The sequence below is a fragment of the Pagrus pagrus genome (assembly GCF_965226575.1).
Source record: "Pagrus pagrus genome assembly, chromosome: 17".
Classification (NCBI taxonomy): Eukaryota; Metazoa; Chordata; class Actinopteri; order Spariformes; family Sparidae; genus Pagrus; species Pagrus pagrus.
The window spans coordinates 3,689,380-3,711,266 of record NC_140201.1 but is presented as its reverse complement, the minus strand read 5'-3'; the positions used below and the strand labels follow the sequence as shown (position 1 = coordinate 3,711,266).

At 44.6% G+C, this 21,887-nt stretch overlaps 1 protein-coding gene across 2 annotated transcripts; it reads left to right on the top strand.

The window, feature by feature from the left end:
* The first annotated feature begins 4 nt into the window (after positions 1–4).
* On the top strand, positions 5–20,769 carry LOC311273103 (protein shisa-7-like). Of its 2 annotated transcripts, XM_084379986.1 has the most exons (8): positions 5–2,638; positions 4,636–4,878; positions 4,974–5,090; positions 5,405–5,550; positions 7,168–7,236; positions 9,481–9,717; positions 14,555–14,939; positions 15,530–20,769. In XM_084379986.1, the coding sequence occupies exons 1-8, from the start codon at positions 2,238–2,240 to the stop codon at positions 15,993–15,995; spliced, it is 2,064 nt and encodes a 687-aa protein (XP_084236112.1). In that variant the 5' UTR covers positions 5–2,237; the 3' UTR covers positions 15,996–20,769. The 2 variants fall into 2 exon arrangements, with proteins under 2 accessions (XP_084236112.1, XP_084236113.1); XM_084379987.1 differs by lacking the exon at positions 7,168–7,236.
* Positions 20,770–21,887: the final 1,118 nt, after the last annotated feature.

Here is a 21,887-nt window from a genome sequence, read left to right as displayed (position 1 = left end):
GGACGACGATCAGTGCATTATTGGTTCAAAGTGCTTTACAAACAGATCCTCCAGCTGATGGTTCGCTCGTGTGTTAAGCAGTGATAACTCGCCGCCGCGCTCCGACGCCGTCTGAACACTCTAAGGCTTCGGCAGGACGGCGTTTGACTGACAGGCAACACGAGCCGCGTCTAACCTGATAATTATAGGCACCGCTACCACCACCGCTGCTGCCGCCGCTGCTGCTGCTGCTATCTCAAAGGCTTAGAGATATACCGCCGTCTCGGCCTGCGCTGTGAAACACTGTTGACACTTTGCCTATCTCCTTCTTCCAGTTGCTTATACGAGAGAGGCCTCTCGCTCTTTGTCGTCTTCTGTTTCTTCCACACGTGGCGCTCGATCACGCCACGCCGAACCACCTGAAGCTCCCCTTTATCTGATCCCAGTGACCTCTTCGACCTTTTTTTGCATTCTTCCTTTTATTCTATGACGAAACATGCAATTTAAAACCTTTCACTGTATTTACACTTTCTGTGGAAGGAGATCAAGTTTGTAAACAACAAAACAACAACAAGAACAACCCAAGTGAAGCCATACTGAACACCAGCCATAGAGAAATACCTTTTACATCCAAGTCCTCAAACACATCAGTGCACACACACATTCAGGGAGTCGATGAAGAAGTTGAGAAGAACCCTACATTTCATACATTTGGATGACAGAACTCTCTTTGTAAGTCCGGACCTTTTCTACCTGCGTCTTTCTACGTCGCTCTAACTCTGTGACCCGCGGTGTCAAGCGTGGCAGTGAACGTGAACCGCGTCGAGTTCCCGTGGTCGTCGTCGTCGTCCCGTGTTCCTCTGCGTTTGACGGATGAATCCGGACATTTTCATGTCTGTTCTGTGGGCAGAACCTCGCTGCCCTGCTAGAACCGGGCCCAAGCCCTCCTTCGTTCTCTTCTGTTGGGCCAAGCTAAATTCAGAGCAAAGACACTCACACAAGGGTATCGAACGCACATAGATCCTCACCTTTTTTAAAACGGTCTTTTCTTTCCGTGGTTTCTTGCTGTTGATCACTCTTCTGTGAATGCCTTTACACGCTCGTTTATGAACCGATCTCCGTCCTCTCGCAGCCGCTGAAGGACTTTTCTTATAGATTTGATGCTGCTTAACGCTTTATAAGTCAAACTCACTGTCCACAAACTCACTGTTCTACTGTAAGTTAAACCAAAACTTCAAGCATATTGACCTTTACTGATCCTCTTCCTCCAAACCGTTTGAGAGGAAGAGCTTGTTTATTGGCACGTTGTGAGCGTGACGTGGAGGGAATCTGAATTTTGACTCGCAGCTCGTGCCAAACTTCAGACCGACTTCCTCTCAGTTTGTTCACTAAACAAAGCTGAGATCTCTCAAGCTGCCAGCGCTGTTTACAGACACGAGACGCTCAGAGCTCGAATATATTTGATTTGACTTAAGCAAACGTTATTTTTTCCATGTACATCAGTTCTCCACGCAGGACAACAGAAGTGCCAAACAAGAAATACTTCCAACATCTGCTCATCAAAACGTTGAAAATAAAAGTTTACATGCAGCGCTAAATGTTTACAGACGACATTTTCCATCAGTTTCTTACATGAATCGTAACGTTCGTGCCATAAACGACGCCCAGAAAACTCTTCAGTAGGAGATATAAGACTCTTATTTTGGAGGGGTGCTTATATTCATAGAGTTTACACTCATTTTGTTTACAGAAAATGTAAAAAAAATGACTGCCTGTTATGACAACTTTTTAATTTTGGCCAGCGGACTGTAAACCGACAGACCAAAATTAAATATCCGACACCTGCTGCCATAAAAACAAACCGCATTCTTCTATATTTCTAAGCGTTTTCATTTGAATTGGTTATTCAGTACTGCAGCCATTTCACAGGCAGTTTGTACAGGGCCTAAAAACTCTGAAAAGACCTCAATGTTTACAAAAGCTGCTTAAAGGAAGGATTTGTACTCGGAGAGAAATGTTTACATTCAGATGAACGAGTGAAATGCCAAACACATTCATGATACATCGCTTGAACGCCGAGAGAAACCCTGTATAGTGTGTACAGAGCAGACTGCAGGCAGAGCTTTTCATACAAAAGGTTTTTATAAGTCAAGAAGCCGCCATCTTGGAAGAGGACGCTGATAATTCACGGTGCATGAGGAGCTGTTGATGTGACATTTTTTTTTTAAACAACGGCTCCAGAACTTTGTGATAAAACAATGAAACCAACACTTTCAAAAGGGATGTTTCGCTCGTCCTTCGTTCTCCTGCTTTCCTGCTGCCTGGCTGTTTCCACGCTGACCATCACCAGGGAGCGACGCGCCGTCGATGGCGACGGCAGGACTCTGACCAGCTCCGCCTCAGCTGGTAAACGGAGCACCACCTTGTTCCTCCTGACCGGCTACAAGCCGCCGCCGCCGCCTGCCGGACCAAAAGTGGCGCCGAAAGCGGCCGAGGTGGAGGACGGAGACGATCCACCAGTCGTGGCCGAGCTCCCTCCGAAGCCCCTCCCTCAGACCATGTTACCGAGGAACATGACGGCCGACGCCCTGAAGCCTCCGCTGGGAGCCGCGCAGGTGGCGCCACCTCCCAGACAGCTGGTGGACGTGGACGTGTGCAGGTACCGAACTGTTTCCTGTGTTGGTGTTTGATTTTGTATTTTATAAACTGAACTGAAGAGAACTGATAACATTTCACGAGATCCTTTATTATTTTGACAGATTTTAGAAACCGAACTTTATTTTTATCTTTTGTTGTTTAGTGTCGAATCTCCAAAAGGGTAGAAATTTTTCTTGAACTCTGAAATCTTTATTTTTGGTGACTATTATTTGAATGTGTCCGCTGGATAAAGTCGAGCTGTTGTTGTAACAAACCTCTGTCGTTTCGAGGTATCAAAACATCGTCATCCAAATATTTTTTTGTCACTTGACTCGAAACACAACCTTGAAATTAAAGTCAAATTGACTTGTAGATTTGAGAGTCGTGACTCCTCCTGTAGAGGATCAGCGTTCTGGCAGAAGAAACAACAACAGTTCAGAACAGTTCTGCTCCCTTTAAAAACAACTGTTTGGTTAAAATAAATCTGCAGCAACCAGAAACGATGAGCCTAAAGTCAGCAGGAGGCTTCGTCTCCTCGATAGCACACATTCATTTCCATCTGTGTAATGTGTTGATCGCATCATGATGCTTCTCCTCCTGCAGCTCTGATCTCGATCCCACTGAAGCTTATATTTTGCACTGAGAGGCGTCTTGCTGTTGCTAGGCAACATGTAATCAGCTCTACATCAGTTGTGTGCTGGCGAGCTCCACACTGCATCTATCAACGGCAGCTACGATCCAATGCAGCACCAACAGGACACCAGCAACAACTTACATAAAGCTCCTGTTGTGTTTCTGTAAATGTGACGTTTCCCTTAATGTCATTTCTGTCTGCACGATTACATCACATCTCTGGCTGCCATTGGCTCTTCATCCAGTTGTAGTGTTGATGGTTCGTTTCTTCCTGTTGGAGGAATGGCCTTGGTGATGTCGAGCGTTTAGCTGCTCGGTCTGAGGTGCTCAGAGGGCTCCCGCAATGACACACGACACCCCGGCTGAATGAAACACAAGGCTGCTGCCTCAGTCTGGGAGCATTAGCATGAATGACACTGCCATGAGTCATGAGTCCATTCCCGCTGGTGCCAGCCACACTTAAAATGAATCCTGTCAAGGTCCTGTTAAGTGCTTTAGAGCCTTATGGAGGCATATCTGCGCTACGGTAATGTAGAGGCCATCAAGGTCAGATAGTAATGGGGCCTGGATCAGAAATGGCCATGAAAAAAATGTGCATTCGCTCCAGGAAGGACTCGCATGTTAGTCGACATCGGATCAATGAGGTTTAAACGTCTCTGAATGTTTTACCCCTCAGTGTGTCCAGATTTTAAAGATGTAAGAGAATCCTGAATGTTTCACACACACTTATCTGTGAAAAGAAAAATGTATTTAAATGCCTCAAGAACAGAAAGTGATCGGATCTGCCCCTGATCACATCTGGAGGTAGTCTGGCTCGTAGTGTGTTCGGATCGTAGGTAGCTGGCATCTTTACGCACCATAACATTGATTGTTTTCAGCTACGTAAGGCTGAAATACAGATTGTTGAGAGTGAGCAGGCGAGAAAGCTGAAAGAAACACGACTCTCGTTACTGATTAAATGTATATTTTGTGCCATGAATGTGCCAAAAGTTGCAGAACTGCTTGAAAGAAAATCAAAGTGGGTGGAAAGTGAATGACAAACAGCAAGAAATAACTGTGTGTGCGGCTGATCTGCTGTGAACGAAGCATATATTTTATCTAGACACAGAGTGGCCTACACGCCGGTTCTGCAGCAAACCAGGACAGAAAGGAAAAACAATAACGTGCTGAAGAGGGGACAAATAATGAGAGATCGTTTCTCAAAGTTTATAAAGTTCCTTGAACTCATCAACCCACAAAACTGTGGTTTCTTAAGGGAGTCTGGTGGCTGATTTGCAGCCGACTCAAAGGAAGGAGGGAAAGATCAGACCGTTGTTTTATCCTGTTAACATATCCAGATCCAGAACCCTCTTTAACACCAGAGCTGACTGTGACTTGGATCCACAGGGGTTACTACGACGTGATGGGGCACTTCGACAGCACGTTCAACTGCTCCAAGGGCAGCTACATCTACTGCTGCGGCACCTGCCACTACCGCTTCTGCTGCGAGCACCAGAGGAACCGGCTGGACCAGGAGTCCTGCAACAACTACCACTCCCCCGTGTGGGCCGACCCGCAGGTGCCCGTCACCGTGCCCGTGGGGAACAAGCCTGACCCGGACTTCGAGACGCTCCAGCAGCAGAACAGCAGGTTACTTACCAGAAATTGAAACATGTTTTGATTGCTGCTTGATGTCTTCTGCTCTCGTGCTGAACGAGTGAATTTGTTTTTTCCTCTGACTTCAGCACGGCGTACGTGATCGGAGGGGTGATCTCCTTCACTCTGGTGGTCGCAGTGGGCGTCAGGATTGCCTTCAGCAAGGTGGCGCGCCGACCTCGCAACAGGGACATCAACATGCCCAGGTGAGACCACGAGACAACACCAGCGAGTGTTGATCAATCGACGAGTTGCTGGGTCTATAAAATGTCAGGAAAATGATGTAAAGTGTTTCCCAAAGCCCAACGTGATGTCCTCACAAGCCAGAGACTTTCTGTTTCTGTCTCTGATGGATTAATAAGCGAAAAGACAACAACAATTTAGTTTCCTCTTCTTTTCCCTCCATCCGTCCTCCTCACCTCCGTCTCTCTGTCTCTGTCTGACCTTTTGTCTTCCTCCTCACCCTCTCCTTTTTTCCCTCCCCGCTCTCATCCCTCCATCCACCCTCTTGCTGTGTCAGATCACTGGTGGATATCTTGCGTCACCAGTCGAGCCCGGTGCAGCAGGGGGAGAGGAACAACACCACAGTGTTGTCCACCACCACCTCAGACGGACGGACGTCTAAAAACCTCTACACGCCCATCCTGCAGAGCAAAGACAACCGCAGTAAGTGGCGTGTCAGAAACACATCGTAGTAATCACACGTTCATCAGGGTGAGAAACATGAAACGATGCCGTCGTATTCAGGAGCAGCGAACATTTGAATCAAACCCCGTCCCCGGTGACACGGACGGTAATTGTTGCTGCTTTTACTCAGATCTCAGTTCAATCTCGGTATCAATAACACACATCACACTTCAGCAGGAATTCATTCGTTGTGACTGAGGAGTTGCCAGACGCTGCTATTTAGAGATACAAAAGGATAATCACAGAGGGTTTTTGTTTTAAAATGAAGCCAATCTGCAGAAACAACAGCTCAAAATCCTTTTATTTGTTTATAATGTGGATTCACCGTTATTTATTCTGTGTGAGGAAGGAAATACCTCATTTATTTGATGTTCTGTGCCTACACAAGTACTTGCTTGGGCGCTATCGAGGTATACCAGGGTATTTAGAAATACCCAGATGCTCCTCACTCTATCATGCTGATGCTGTGTTGACGTAATGTATTGTTGACTCATCATGCACCACCAGAGGACGGGATGAAAGGGATTTTTGTATGTTGTACATATTTATGTATAGATAAATATTGCTTATCAAGTGAGAAGCTGAACCCAGCACTTACTACAGCAGAGCGTGTCTTACAACAGTTACTATCACTGCTCAACACAAGAGCTACGAAACAAACGTGACTTTTCTTTGACATTGTGAGCTAGTTAGCCGTTAGCAGCCAAAGACAACTCTACCAACCTGTATTTAATCTTTTGTTTTCTCGTCCTGATGCACCTCAGACAGCCCGCCGCTGCTTTGTGTCGTCTCTGATGACACACACGTCGCTCTCGTTAGCAGATTACAGTCGGAACGATCGCGTTTCTCTGGTTTGCAGAAAAAAGCAGGTTGTGCAGAGCGAGTGGTGGATATCAGAGTACTGCTGAACGTGTTTGTTTTTCTTGTATTGCAACAATTCACACAATTACAGACGAAACACACAACAATCACACACACTTCTCTCTTTACTGCTCTGTCTCTCTCACTGCTGTCCTGTCGCTCTGCCACTGTCTCTCACATAACAAGCTCTCTGCTTTCAGTCTCTCCAGGATTTTGCTGAGTTGTTTCGTGTTTGTTTTTTTGGGTTTAAACATGAAGAAATTCAACTCGAGGAAAAACGTGCTTCAATATAACTGAAGAGATCCCACAAATGTCATGTTTTTGTGAGGAACTGTTGCTTTGCAGTGCAGTCGGGGGTGAATTTCATCCTTTTTGTCTGACTTGTGAACGTTAAACTTCTCTGAATCCGCTTTTAAACTTCTAATGGAGAATAAAGCTGAAGCTACCTCCTGTTGTCCTTCACCTGCTCCCTCTCTGGAGCTGTTGAAGACATGAAAAGACGTCCTGCGTTATGTTGATCTGTGATTTGACCGAATTAATTAAGGAAATAAAGTAAAATTAAAGAAAAAGAAGCCATTTCCTGGAGGGACTGTCTCTCCCTCTCCTGTCTCTATCTTTCTGTCCCTCTCTGTCCTCTCTCTCTCTCTCACCATTGACACAAATGCTTACTCGACACATGGCTCTGTGTCTCTGGAGTGGTTGTCCATCAGTTTGTCGGCTCTGCTCTCTTTGCAGCTGGGAACTTGCACCACCATTTTAACCAGCAGGGGTCTGCTTCCAGCCCCAAACACTCTGCTACCATCGGTAAGCCTCGTGGTCAGCAGCACAAGTCCAGCGCAGGCGGCCCACGAGCCGCCGGCCGGATTCGCGGCCTCACTACCACACTTGTCTGTCTGTCTTGTTGTCGGTATGACGGCCTGTTGTCCTGGCGCTCTTACAGCAGCTGTGCCATTCTCAGCACTACTCTGTGGCAAATAATGGAAACGCAACACCTACGGATGTTTATCATGACGCACAGGGTTGTGTTGAGAGTGACACATCTTTCATAAGAGCGTGAGCTAAAAGTTGTCTGGCCTGCCCTCTGCTTAATGCAAGCCTGTCTGCCCCCCCTCCACCCACCACCACCACCACCACCACTAGCCTGCTTCCAAATGTGCTTCTTCTTCTTCTTCTCTTTCTGTGTAGCAGTGATCTGCAACTGTGCTTACAGCTGATTACCAGAGGTCTTGGCTTAAGCGAGGTCACTGCACTTACCTGAGTGTGTTTTCCCAGGCTTTGCACCAAGAAAACAGGAAAAAAAGCAATGCTAGCACAAGTGATTCATCTCAGAGGAAAAGGTTGGACCTCCCATGATGAGTCAAATAATCGTCCATGAAGGCTAATTTGGTGCCTCTAACATGGCTGACGGAGAATCCTGGATAATGTCACAACAATCACAATATGATATTTGTTATAGTGTTATCATGCAGTCCTAGTTGCTGTGGAAAAAAAGGGTTACAAGCATGATTTTCACTGAACTTTTTAAATTGTTCTCGGTGCATCTTACTCCGAGACATTACGCCCACATGTGTCCCGCGGGGGACAAATTACACAAGAAGGCAACAGTGAGGAATAAAAATCAAGTTGGAGTACAGATTAAACTAAATGCTTAGTTTGAATTGTGTGCTGCAAGCGAAGATCGTCAGCTGTGCAGTTACACGCGTTCAAAAATATCTTGTGATGTTTTTCTACATTATTTTCGTAGTCACGATTCTCGTCCACTCCTGCAGGTTTTCGGCTCTGAAGGTGAGATCTGAAACCTTTTAATCGCTGCTTCCTCCCTGAGTCGTCTTCGGCTGTGTCCTCTCTCTTCCTGCGTTAGATAAGGTTAACGGCCTCCTGGGAGGATACAAGAACAGCACACTTCAGCTCTCTGAGTCAGATACTCTGCACACATCGAACAAAGTTCACTTTTCTATGACACCATTATCCAAACCTCCCTGTCAGCCGTCGTAGGTGGTCCAAAAAAAAAAAAAAAATCAATTACCTCACACTCTCGGCAATGACTGAGCTAATTCTGTATGATGGCACTGAAAACAGCACTTCCAGCTCAATGTGTGTTACTTTTATCGTCCTCAGCCTTCCTCTTGTTTTATAAACCACATGATCTCAGAGCTGGCATTGTTTTTTTTTTTCTTTCCTTCTCCCCACCGTGTGTGTAACATGCACGGTACAGAAGTCGATGTGGTGTGTGTTCCCTGGGTGACGCTTAACAGAGACATTATTGGCCATTATTGCCCATTACTGTCGATGGTCAATGACCAGATATGTCCAGCAATAATCTTAACAAGATCGCGGCCCATAACCATTACCACCCTGAATGGACTCGACATCGATTGTGTCCGTCTCAAAGACAGGAAACAACAGCAAGTGGCCAATTTTCCCACAGTTACGTAACATTTTTATTGCCGCTTTATATTTTTACTTTCTCACATTTTTTTATGTATCTGCTGCAGCAGTTAATAAAGTTTAACTCCTCAGTGGTTCCAGCATGTGTTGGACTACACATGGATGTGAGCTCGTTGTCCCAGAACCTACACATGTGAGGTCACAGCCGCGTGCACCTACATGTTGGGTCGCCAGCAGTGCTGTCTGTTTGCTGTTCGGACGATATGAATGTACTCTCGTACCGTGTGATGTAACCGATATGAGTATACATGTTGCAAAACAGACACCCCTGCCCCTCCCCCATACTGCTAATCTTACATAAGACAAATCATTTTTTATGTGTATCGATCGATGTGCTGCTTTTTGCACTTTGCATAAATGTGACTGTGTGTGTATGTAGATTCCCTCCCTGGTGCTATCAGTGTATTTCTGTGTATTTCTATGTGGCTGATATGATTGTGTGTTTGAGCCTCAGATGAACAGTACAGAGTTGTATTTATAGATGGTCGCCATGGAGCTCGGACACACTTCCTGTGTTTACTGATTATTAACCAGCTAGTGTCGTCTTCTTCTTCTTCTTCTTCTCTTCCTTTTTTTCTCCGTCTTTATTTTCCTCTCCAGAGCGTGGCGCCCGTATGAACAACACCCCCCAGCTCTCCTCTGGACCCACCCTGCTTTCAAGCAGCGGTAAAGGTCCCAGCGGGGTCGGTGGCAGCAGCATCATGGGAAGCGGCATGAGACACAACAGCAGCCACCCTTCATTCTCCCACTCCTTCCACAACCTGGCCCAGCTGCCGCCGTCCTACGAGTTGGCCATGAAACCTGAGATCAGCCGCTACAGCTCCCTGAAGAGGCTGGGTGAGTCCGGGGGGGGGGGAAGCAAAAATGAAAACGTGAGAGAGTGAGCGCTTTCAGGTAGCGAGGAGCTTTTAAAGGCTTACTCCAATATTTAACGTGCACTTCCTTAAAGTTTCAGAACTCACAGGAGACACATTTTAGATATCCGGACTTTAATACTGAACTCGAGTCAAAGTTTACCTTCCGACGACGAGCTATGCTCTTGTGGGCAAACACACAGCGGTTAAACGAAACTATTGGCAGCTACAGGTGAGGTCCAGATGTGACGACCAGCGAGAGAAGCGACAACAACGGCTGCTCCTAAAGACGAACTGGAGAGCATATTAAATTGAAAGAACAAGAAATAGAAACTGGCCATTCACATCTAGATTTCTGAGTTAGAGAGCTGCACCATGAAGTCCCTGTTCTGTGTGAGAGAGCCCGACCCGAACCGACAGAATCAGAGACTCTCATCATAGTTTTCAAACAGTTACTCACCAAACAGAAAATACACCCACAGTTGGTGCTTGGCAGTTGTTCATTTTCTGACCTCGTCACACATCCGCAAGAAAAAGCACATGTTAAAAACATCGATCTCGAGATTTATATTAATCGATGTGAGTCTGAAACGTTTAAATCCAGCCCTCAAACCCCAGTACAGCCCTGATGACATCAACATGTTGTCGTCATATTTTTTTTTAGACATCATCCAACTGTTTCTTAAAGGCTGAGCTCCTCCTGACTGGTCAAACTGACCTTTATGTCCAAAATATTCAGCGTCAGCGTGTGATCTGGTTCTCCACCGCGTCCGGTCAGCGAACCCTCACTGTGATGTCGTTCACACCTGATGTTTATCTAACGCTTTCCGACAAGTGGCTGGAAATGGTTCGTTTGTCGCATGTTATTGCCAAAAGCTTGGCCATCATGATTTAGTTAGGCAACGTGGTGCCAAGTGGTTGTTTTATTATTAACATATTGCCTCTACTGACCAATAATACATACAACACCCACTTCTCTGCCAACTCAACCATGAGCCAGTTACTCTCAAGTAAAACTGGCCCACTCCCACCGCATGACTTTCTATTCCAGGTATATTTCTCTGTGTGTGTCCCGGTTAGTTTTTGACTTTCACACGGTGGATTTTCTCAAGTGAACCTCCATTATGGCAGCAGGCAGGCAGGCATGGCCGCCAGGAGACTTGTAACTCAGCCGCGAAGCCAAATAAACATCTCAGTGTCGTCTGAATGTGTAAACTGTTTCTGCTAAACAGCCATAACAGTCAAGTAAACAAACTGAAACTGAAAAAAAGGGGGCACGTGAAGGAAGCGATCGAAGCAAAGACTGGGAGAATAACGAGGGTGGAGGAAGAGATGGATGATGAGAGGATGGAGGTAAAGGGTTAAAGATGAGCAAAGATGTAAAAAAGGAGAGGAAGAAGAAAAGGGGGATAGAAATGAAAGAGTAAGAGGTTGGATGACCAGAGGAGAAGGATCACAGGGAGAAAGAGCTGATTGGGCAAATAAGGATACAGCAGGAAGAGGAAAAAAAAAAGAGATATTGTGGAAGATAAAGATGCAGAGAGGTCGACTGAGCAGACGGTGAGGAATGAAGGGAGAGGCAGTGAAAGAAAGGAAGAAAGGATTGGAGGGGGAGAGATGGTGAGATAGGGGGGAGGGGCGTTGGCTGCTGGTCTGCAGGGGCCTGGCTGCCTTCGACGGGGAAGAAAAGACGTTTGAGAGGCAGTGGCTCTCTCTCTCTCTCTCCCTCTCTGTCTGTCTTTACCTCTCTCGCCCTGCGATTGCCGAAGACTGCAGGGGGAGGGGAGTCGCCTCTGCAGGCTGAGTGATGGATGGTTACTACATGGGGGATCGTGTGTGTGTGTGTGTGTGTGTGTGTGTGTGTGTGTGTGTGCACGTGGCTGTACGTGGAAGTGGAGGCAGTAATGAGGTGAGAGTCCAGATGAGGCTCTTTATTATTTCAATTCAATCAGAGGCAGAAAACACTTCGATAGACGACGACGCCGCGCAGAAAAAGCTTTCAGTCGTCACACATCAGACGTTCAGAGGTCACCACTCGCCTTCATCTTCATCATTTTCGTCATGAAACGGCGTTTCTGTCGTATTAATCGCAGACGTACCGAAGCTTCTTTCATTGTTCAGATCATCAACGCTGACCGTGTCATTGTTTAAAGGAAGCTCCTCCCTTCATCCACCTCTTTGTTTTCTACATCACTTTATTTCTTCTCTTCACAGCCACGTTTGTGTCTTTTGTTGTGCCTCTCTCACTTTCTCTCCTGCACAGTGTTGCAGTACATCAAGCGACTGAACAAATGCATTTATAGACACATACGTTTCTGTGCGACCAGCACAGTATAGTAGTACTATACTATATAATAATTTACAAAAAATATAATGTTCTTGCTGTTTTGTGAGATAAAATCATCTTTAAATACGTCAAATTCCTGATTATTATGCATTTCTTAATCTTATCACGGTGGGCAGAGGAACACTTTGTGCAGGAATTCAGTAAATTAAAGGAACGTGCGATCCCAGTAACATTTTGCATTTTAACATTTCAACACACTAGATGCTCGCTTCAGTTTCAGTTTTGCCGAACAGGATCTGAGCCCGGCTCCAGAGTTAAGGTGCTTGTTGTCGTGGTGTTTCAGCGCTGCACTACCGACGATTCAAACAGTGTTGGACCGCAACGTCTGCTGCAGTTTTTCTCCCTCTGCTCCGAAATTGTGACTTCTATTCGAGTGCAGAGCTGTGAAGTCGCTCAGATCCAGAGTTCATCGAGCGTTTTCGACAGACTTTCTGCAGACATTGAGAGAGGCTGCAAAGTAATATTGATATTAATTACAATAATAATAAACATGCTGGTATGTTTCAGCTGATACGCTTGTTTAATGGTTGAACAGCGTGAGTATTTCCTCGCCTTTTCAATGTCTGTAACGTGATCGTCTCTCTCGAGCTCTCTTCTTTGATTGATCACGTTTACTTCTGAGACTGTCCAAAAACGTGCGATTTTAGCAATGTGACCAGTTTTGTTGTCTCGCTGCTGCACCAGGTGATGTTATTTCCCAGAGTAGAGCATCGGGCCCTGATCACCTCAGTAGCAACATTTAAAAACCCTCCGTTAGCCAGAAACAGGCTGAATCACCTTTGAATCAATCAGTGCCGCTGAAAGCAAAGCCGTGTTTTTACCTGTCTGATTATGAAACTAGTGAAAACACCCTCAATGTGGGTTTTTTAGTGGAACGCCTCTTCAAAAGAAAACTCAAAATGTTGTCATTGTGTCACAAAGAGAGGGTCTCCTGCCTCTCAGCAGCCATTGTATGAAACCTGGTCCTTTTGATGTGTTTCCCCCCGTACGGCGCTGCAGAAAGGACACTGATAAAGGCTTCTTTGTCTGCGGTCAGCAGCCAGGGAGAAACCTCGAGATAATTTGGCCTTACAGGAAGGGAGTAAACAGAGAGGAAGACCGGGAGGAAGGGAGAGAGGACATGAGACAAACAGAGAGGGGAGGGAAAGATGGTGGTCAAAAAAAAGACAGAGAAAACCTCGAGAGCAAAGAGGACAGGAGGAGGAAATAAAAGAAACCAAAGGAGGTGAAAGAAGACAAAGGAACAAACAGAAGCAGAGGAGAAAGGAGGGCTGACGGATGGAGAGCGGGGAGGACGAGGCAGAGAGGTGGCCGGGTAAAGGTCAGGTTTAAATTGGCTCTTGGGGAGCTGCTTCCATGGAAATGCTTTGAAGATTAAAGCGGTCTCAGGCTATAGAGCAGAAACGCTGCATTTCACTATTAATGAAGCACTAACTGCTCCATCCACGTCTCCTTCCCGCTCCAGCTCTTTTCTTCTTTGTCCCAGTTTCTTCAGATTCATGTCATTTATCTCCACCGATCTCACTCTGCTCTCATCACTGTTGAAACCGTACCTTTACCTGTCCATCTAACCTCCATTACAGTCTACTCTTTGGTCTTCTGTTTGGCCTTGGACGTCTCTTTTACCCTCTCCCTCATGTAATATACAGCGTACGTGTCTTTTATCCCTCCGTCTTCACCGTCTGTCCTCCTCTGACTACATCACCTTCATTTCACCTCTCGTTGTGCATCATTTTTCCACATCTTAGTTTTATTTTTACGCCTCTCCCTTTGACACATTTCTTTCTTTTGGTTGTCCTTGACATTGTCCTTCTCTTCTGCGTCATTTTGCTTCTGTATCTGTGTATTTTTCTGTCCTTTATCTTACATTTTGAAGTTTATATTTCCATCTTGACCTCGGACAGTTTTAGAAAACAACTTAACTTTAAAGTCCTTTTAGCTCCACGAGTCTCTGTTTAGTTTTCCACATGACCTTCATCAGCTTTCATCTTTCAACATTGACAAAAAATTCAAACTTGACGGTTCAAATGACGTCTGACTCGTCACGGTGTTATTTAACAAAATCCTTTATTAGATAGTGAAAAATTTAAAAACAACCTTTTTATTAATGATTTCTTTGATCAAGCAAAAAAAATACAACGTCCTCATATTTGAGGATTTGCTTTCACTTTCCTCTGCTTTGTATCTCATAAATCATGTCTCAAGTGTGTAAATGTAATATCTTTGTGATCTGAACTGTTGGTTTTAGAAAAGAAACATTCGATGAGCCCAGTTAGGACCGAGGAAGTTTACTTAAATCAGCAAGCAAACACTGAATTTATAAGCGAGTTTACAGTTAAATCTACTGTAACAACCAAATGAGATTATATTTTATAGGATTAATCAGTTGAATCAGTTGACATAATAATAAAGTAGGTAATCTGTAGTCATTATTAACATATTGCACATTTCTCTGTCTCTTCTGCTGAACCAGAGAAAGAACTGGACGAGTACTCCAACTACTACAACTCCAAGCGTCGCTCCAACAACGCTCCGCCCTCCTTCCACTCCTCGCAGCACCACCTGCCGTGGGGAGGCGAGTACACGCTGGGATCCAGGGGCACGCTGCCCCTCAACGGCGCCCGGCCAAACCGCGTCCAAATCCCCGCCTCCACCCCGAACCCGTACCCTCTGCCCGCCCAGTCGCATTACACCAGCTCCTCCTTCGACAGGCCGCCGCGCCGCGTCCGCTCCCAGGACCAGCTGCTGGCGCTCGGGGAGGGCAACACGCTGTCCCGCCTGTCCAAGAACCAGCAGCATCAGTACTACAAAGCCATGATGAACTCCAGCAGGGGCTCCAACTCGCAGACGCTCCGCAGGTAAGATGAGAGAGGTGTGAGGAGATAAAACGAGCAGATGAGAAGAGAAAGAAGAAGAGAAAAGATCATAACGATGTGAGATGATCTGAGAAGACAAATAAAAAAATAACATGAAGGGGGAATCAGTTTAACTGTTCTGCTCCTGACATTATGAAACACTAAACTCTAAGATTTGAAGTTTCGGACAGGGTGAAGGTTCGCTCACGTTAAATCAGTCCAGTTTAAAACCTTTTATCACAGATAATATTTAGTTGTTGTGGGCTGAATGCATTTTATATTGTGATTGTTTTGACAGATATAGTACGATATCAGTCAGACTTCTGTAGGAATGGTAGTTTTTGCATTTCACTTCACAAAAATATCAAAAACGATGTGACTTTTGTTGGAGTCTACCAAACAAGCCTGTTCCCAAACATCTGGACAATATAAGTTGTAAGCTGGGGCGTCTCTGCAGCTCCACAGAGCTTTTGTAACAGTACAACAAAGGTGAAATCTTGTCTGAAAAGCCAGATATAAAGTTCAGTCATGACGTTTGTTGGTTCTTGTCGATGCTTTAATATCAGGGAGGATAATCCAGTCTCTTGTTCCAGGTCCCATGAGAGGCTCCTGGTCTCACCTGACCGTCTGGAGGACCAGCTGCTGGCGATGGGTCTGATAATCGGAGGCGACAGAGGAGGAGGCAGCGGGATGGTGCCCACCATGGGCCGGCTCAGCCACCACCAGAAGGCCCAGTCGCAGCAGAACATCTGCGTCACGCCGGTCATGGACCGCCACCACATGATCAAGATGAACTCCCACCCGACGCCAGGCCACGACCACGACCGTGACCGTGACCGCGACCGCGACCGTGACCGTGACCGCGAACGGAGCTCCGACCGCATGCCCGGCATGGGCATGCACGGTGGCTGGGACCCGGCCGGAGGTCACAACGCCCGGCGGATGGCTTTTGCCAACAAGAGGCAGAACACCGTCGAACAGCTGCACTTCATCCCCGGAGGAGGAGGAGGAGGAGTGCAGGGACTGCGGACTGGGAGTAAGAACGAGGTGACGGTGTGAGAGGAAGAGGGAGGTAAAGAGAGGGAGATGAAGAGTAGAGAGGTGAAGGCTTGAAGCTTGTAGAGAAGCTGAAGAGGCAGACAGAGGAAAAGAGAGGTGTCGAGGGATTTGGAAGGAAGACGAGCAGGAAGAGGCAGTGAGGAAGAGGTTTGATCTCGGCCGGCTGCCTCGCAGGGCTGCGCTCTGCCCTGAGAACGAGCAGCGAACGCCCCCCTCCCCTTCATAACACAAGAAAGTGTTGGAAGACGACATTAATCTCATAGTGAGTAAAGCCAATTGATTTTCTCTCCTCGTCACTTTGTGTATTGAAAAAGAGAATATTCAGCCATTCTTTGTAAAGGGAAGACAGAAATGTCCACTTAAAAAGAGCAAAAAATATCATACGAGTGCCGTTTAAAGGCTGCTGGGTATTCGCTGTGACTTTTATTGAAGGATACCCGCTGAGTTGAGTCTGCTGAATTGTCCTTGAGTTTTATTGCACTGTCCTCTGAGTCCTCCAGAGCTCTGACAGAGATTCATCTGTCTTTGAATCCACTGTGGATGACGGAGAGCGCCGAGGCAGAGACAGACGGGTTTGCTTGTCTTTGTATTTATAAAAAGTATTTAAAACCAAACAAGTTGCTTTTGTATGAAATTAACCTGATGATGATAATAATAATAATAATACTAGTATTAACATTACTGAGCCCTGTAAGACTTTGTGTATACTTGGTATTTATCCTTTAGCCGGCCAGTTTGTAACTTAAAGGCCGGACATGTGACCTGCCCGTCATTTCTTTACTCTAGTTGTGATTGGACTGTAATTAAAGTTTAACATTCTCTGCAAACATCAAACGACAATTCACGCTAGATAAAGTTAAATTAAAACCATTTAGTGAACAAAAAAAAAACAAGACCTGCATCAACACAAACTGCTGCTATAAAGGCCCAGTCACACCAGCGTCCAGCTGGTAAATCATCTGGCAAAATCAGTTCAGAACAACAGAAAATCTGCAAAACATTGGATTTGTTAACGGTGGGGCTGTGGTGAACTGTGACGAGACGAGTTCGATCAACCAGGAACGGGCCCAGAAATACTTTTCTCCATGAGCTTACAGATCTCCTCCAGCAAAATGACTCGTTTCACTTCAGAATTTGATCCAAAGAGTCTGATAACATTTTGAAAGTTGCACGATTAAATCTCCTTTCAAGTTAGCAGAGAGCTAAACTGAAGTTAGCAGGATCTGGGTCCTTTAATACCCAGGAAGTCAAACTTTCTTTGGCTTCATGTGTCACTGAGCAACTCTCACAAGATAAAACAGAGCCCCGCCTCTGACGCTTCATCCAGATTCCCCTTAATACATCCATGAATTTGACTAATAGGCCTAGAAGCTGCCTTTCAGACGCTGTCGTAGCTTTTTAGCTGCGTGTTGCACCGTCCGCTGTAATTTAAGCTCGTCTGTCGAAGTCCTCAAGAGAGGCAACATTTACAGACGGATGAGGCTGGAGTTAATGGTTATGTTGTCTAGTTTGCGACCAAGTTAACGAGGTTAGAGTTGGCTCGTTTCCCTCTTTATTAAACACTTAGATGTAAAAACTGAACTGATGTACAATTCCTTTCTTGCTAGCGTGTTAGCTCGTTTTGCTCCGGTAGTTCACCAAGCAGCCCCGTGAGTAGCTTCTTGTGCCAGACATGCAGATTTTAACTTTGCTGCCACTTTCTGGAGTGACCGGGCCTTCAAAGTAAAAAAAAAAAAAATCCACCTTTACCTTACTTTGTACAGTGAACTCTAGTGGGCTCTCGTGGGTGTTTTATCATCTATGACACATTGTGCTGTGACCCCCTTTTTTTGCGTAATAATTACCACAGAAAACAAGTTTGTAATTCGACCGCTCATGCAGACGGGGGCCAAGATGGACCCCGACCGCCCAAACATCCCTCCAACACTGTTTTTAAACTTGTGAGTCTTTTAGAGAGTGGAGGGGTTTCCAGGCGGACCCTCCTGTACTTCTACGACGCCACATGTTACCTGCAAGTTTCAGCTGCTCACCTCATATGAAGGGAAGGGGGGGCAGACGGGTTTCGAGGCGGGGGAGGGGCGGGGGGGACAATGGACACTTCGCACCAAGGGCTATACCGAATTATCTTTGTGTGTCTGTGCTCTGTACAGTGTCTGCTTCTCATTTTTCATCTCTCCTGCGTGTCGGTGTCGGGAGGCATGCTCGTGTTCACGGATTCTTATTTATTGTTTTTTCTTCTTCTTCTTGCGTCGAGAGAAAAAACATAAACATGCAAGAAAATTTCTGCAAAGCAAAGGGACTTTTGTGCAACATGTAAAAAAAAAACACCACACGACCATGATAACTTTTTCTTTTTCTTTCGCGGGAGAAGCGGTGGCCATGATGATGTCATATTTTGTACATTTTTTTTTTAGTTCCTCTGGCTGTGAGATGGACCTTCTGGCCGCCGAGGCTGGATTCACCCTTCACGGGGGTTTAAAGGGACGTCTGAGGCCTTTTGTTCGAGGTCGTCAGCGTCTCCTCCCGAGTTGTATTTCGATAAAGACAGATGATGATTGATGACCGAGCGAAGCTTCCTGCCAGCCATTTTTAAGTCTTTTACTACGAAACATGTGCTCATGTTGATGGTTTATGATCATACGTGTAAAGACTCCCCCTTGATCAGATTACGAACGCTCTTATCATGAATCGACTTTTTCTTTTTCTTTTCTTTTTGTCTTTTACTTAAACATGTATTTATTTTTTTAAATCTCTGTGAATTTTAAATGTATAATCCTGGAATTTTCAATATTCAAACTTTATAGTGGAATTAAAAAAAAAAAAAAAGGAAAAAAGAAAAACATTTGTGTTCTCGAGAACAAAAAGAGCTGATGCAATCAAAGAGAAAAGACGAACCGCATGTCAGAAGCCAGTGTTGATGATGTCATAGTGCTGACTTATGATGTCACGGCGTGTATGTGTGTAAATGTACATGCGTCTGTTTTCATTTGTGTGCCCGTGTGTGTAACTCTCTCTCTCTCTGTGTCTTCTTCTTCTTCTTCTTCGGACTGCTGAACCTCATTTTTCGACCAAACTTTTCGGTCGCGTCTTCGGCAACACGGAGACGAGTTCACAGACCCGAGTCGCGGCCGCTCACGTGTTCATATCAAACCTGTAATGAAATTTAAAAAACGGCCTGTCGTTGTTTAATTGATTTAAAAAAAAAGGGGACATTGATCAATCACAGCTTCTCTTGTCGAGCTGCGTTCACCAAAGCGAGGACTTCTCAAACATTTGAAAATGTAAATTATTGATTATTGTGTCAAATTTTTTGGTATTTGGTATTTTAGGAGTGATGAGTTCGTGTCGCTGCCCTCTGACTTGAATATGAATCTGCAAAAAGCGACTTTGTGTTTCATAAACAACCTGCTCACACTTTAAGGGCACTAAAGTTACAGTATTAAAGGGACAGTTCACCCCAAAATTATTTTAAAAAAACATTCTTCTTACCTGTATTGTTATTTATCCATCTAGATTGTTTTGGAGTTATCAGCCGTAGAGATGTCTGCCTTCCATCCATCCATCCCCCGACATCCTCCCTCTTTATTCTACTTCCTCCTTTATGGCCATAATAATCAAAACGGCCACTAGAGGTCGCCACCGAACAAGAACTTTAAATATGGGAGTAAACTGCTTTCAGTCGACCTCTATGGTTGTTTTTCTGATGAGGACGGGCTGTTAGCAGTAGTTAGCGGTTATCTACTTTAGTGACAAGCAAAGCTGTTTCTTTCCAGCTGAAGGAAAATATTTTCTTCATAATATTTGATCCAGTTTCACCAAAATCAGTGAATGGGTTTAAAAAGTTCTCTGAAACACTTGATGACCTTCGTTTTACACATCCATGGCAGCGTCTCAAAAAGTTAAGAGAGCGTTTGATGGACTCAACATTAGTGCAGGATGAGTCATCAAGATGATTTCAGAAGGTTACAAACTCTAAAGTACCTACAAATCAACATTTTCACCTCTGTTGAGCCTGATATCTCACATATCGGTGAGATAAAGATAGAAACTGGGGTGAACTGTCCCTTTTTTAAAGAGCGTTTCAGTTTCTATCCATGCTGAAGGAAAAAAACAAATCTTTGTTCAAGTGTTTTTCAGCGACAGCGGTCGTTGCTTCAGTGGGTCGTGGAGGAGGATGTGTTGTGACCTGACGGGACGAGGAAGGCTCTGTGGTTTAACGATGGAGACATCTCATTAATTTTTAAAAGAGGAGGAGGGGGGGAGGGGGGATGTAAATGACACGTGGAAATTCAGTTGTATTTTTAATGTCTCATTTCTGCTCAAACCTTCAGAGGTCTGATACACATGTCGTAATCCATGTTCAGTTAATTGCTCCCCTGATAAAACTGTATGTGTGTGTGTGTGCGCGCGTGAGGTTGTGCGTGCGTGTGTGTGTGTGTGAGTGTGTTAACCACCGGGTGGGGGGGCATGGGCATATTTGTATTCTCAAAGCTACTCTGCATACCTCAAATTGTATGATACATTTATTTATTACATCCCCCTTATATGTCTATTTCCAAGAATATCCAAACAAAGGTCTCACACACGTGCAACCCTTTTGTTATTGGTGATCAATTCTTGCGTTTGTAGAAAACCTACTGTTTAATTGATAATAACAATAAAAAAAAATCCCACTAAAATGTGTGTGTGTGTGTGTGTCTTCTGTGAATAAATCTGTTATTTTCATTTCATTTGTATGTCGAGCTCAAAGAAATAAAACAAATGTGAGGATGTGCATTTTTTTTCTGTTTTATATCACGAAAAACTGAATATCTTTGTTGTTTTGGATGGTTTAAAAACATTACATTTCCTTTGTGGAAAACTAACGCACATTTTGACTATTTTCTTGCCATTTTAGATCAAACAATTAATGTTTAACTAGAAAAATAAAACAAACGGCTTTCAGGGTTGCAGCAAACCATTATGTTACACATTTTTAGTCCATAAAATGTCAGGAAATGTAAAACTTGGAATCAAAAGTTATTAGATGACCTGTGTTGTGTCTGATAACCAGAGATTATTTTAGGTTACAAGGACATAAAATCAAGAAAAAGCTGCAAATCATCACATTTAAAGGATAACTCCACTAATTTCACACATTAAAGTGTGTTTACAGGTCTTGGAGAGTACTACTGCATATGTAAACAAAAAAAAAGTAGTATAAAGCCTTTAGTGCTCCAGAGGAAGCTGCATGTTATCTGATGAATGACCACCAGTGATGTCACCCAGTGGCTAAGTTGAATTGTGGGTAATGTAGGCTCCAGGTTTTAAAAAGGATGGAATAAATAAAAAGGAGATATCTCAGGTTTTTCTGTGAACAAGGTGAAATCTTTGGATCGATGATTCACTCCCAGTTTCATTAGTTTTGAGTCAGGACTTAAAGGACCAGTGTGTAGGATTTAGTGCCATCTACTGGTGACGCTGCAGGTTGCAACCACCTGAGCAGCCCTCGTCTCAGCCTCTCCTACGATGGCTCGCCAAAAAACACGAAAACTGGCGACATGGTGGAAGAGGACCTGCTTTTTCTCCGTAGATATAAAAGACTTATTCTAAACTAATGAAGACAACATAAGTATGTATATTATATTACATTTTTGTAAATAGATCCTCCTGAATCACACACACTGGACCTTTTAATTGTTTAATTTACAAAACCATCTTTATTTTGAATCGATCTGTGGAAGGATGTTTTGCTTTCTGGTGCTAAACCCAAATATATTTATTCCAACTGTTGAATATCTGAAGGTTGAGACACAAATTTAACCATGTGACAAATGTTTTAATATCTGACTCATTAATTAAAATCAGGAACAATCTAATCAAAGTAAATAAGAGAAGCGAGTTCTGACATTT

Excerpts from the sequence above, each read along its gene's own strand:
- LOC311273103 (XM_084379986.1), top strand. The coding sequence starts at position 2,238 with ATGAAACCAACACTTTCAAAAGGGATGTTTCGCTCGTCCTTCGTTCTC. Across the intron at positions 4,879-4,973 it reads CTCCAGCAGCAGAACAGCAG|CACGGCGTACGTGATCGGAG; the intron begins GTTACTTACCAG and ends CTCTGACTTCAG. Across the intron at positions 5,091-5,404 it reads AGGGACATCAACATGCCCAG|ATCACTGGTGGATATCTTGC; the intron begins GTGAGACCACGA and ends TTGCTGTGTCAG.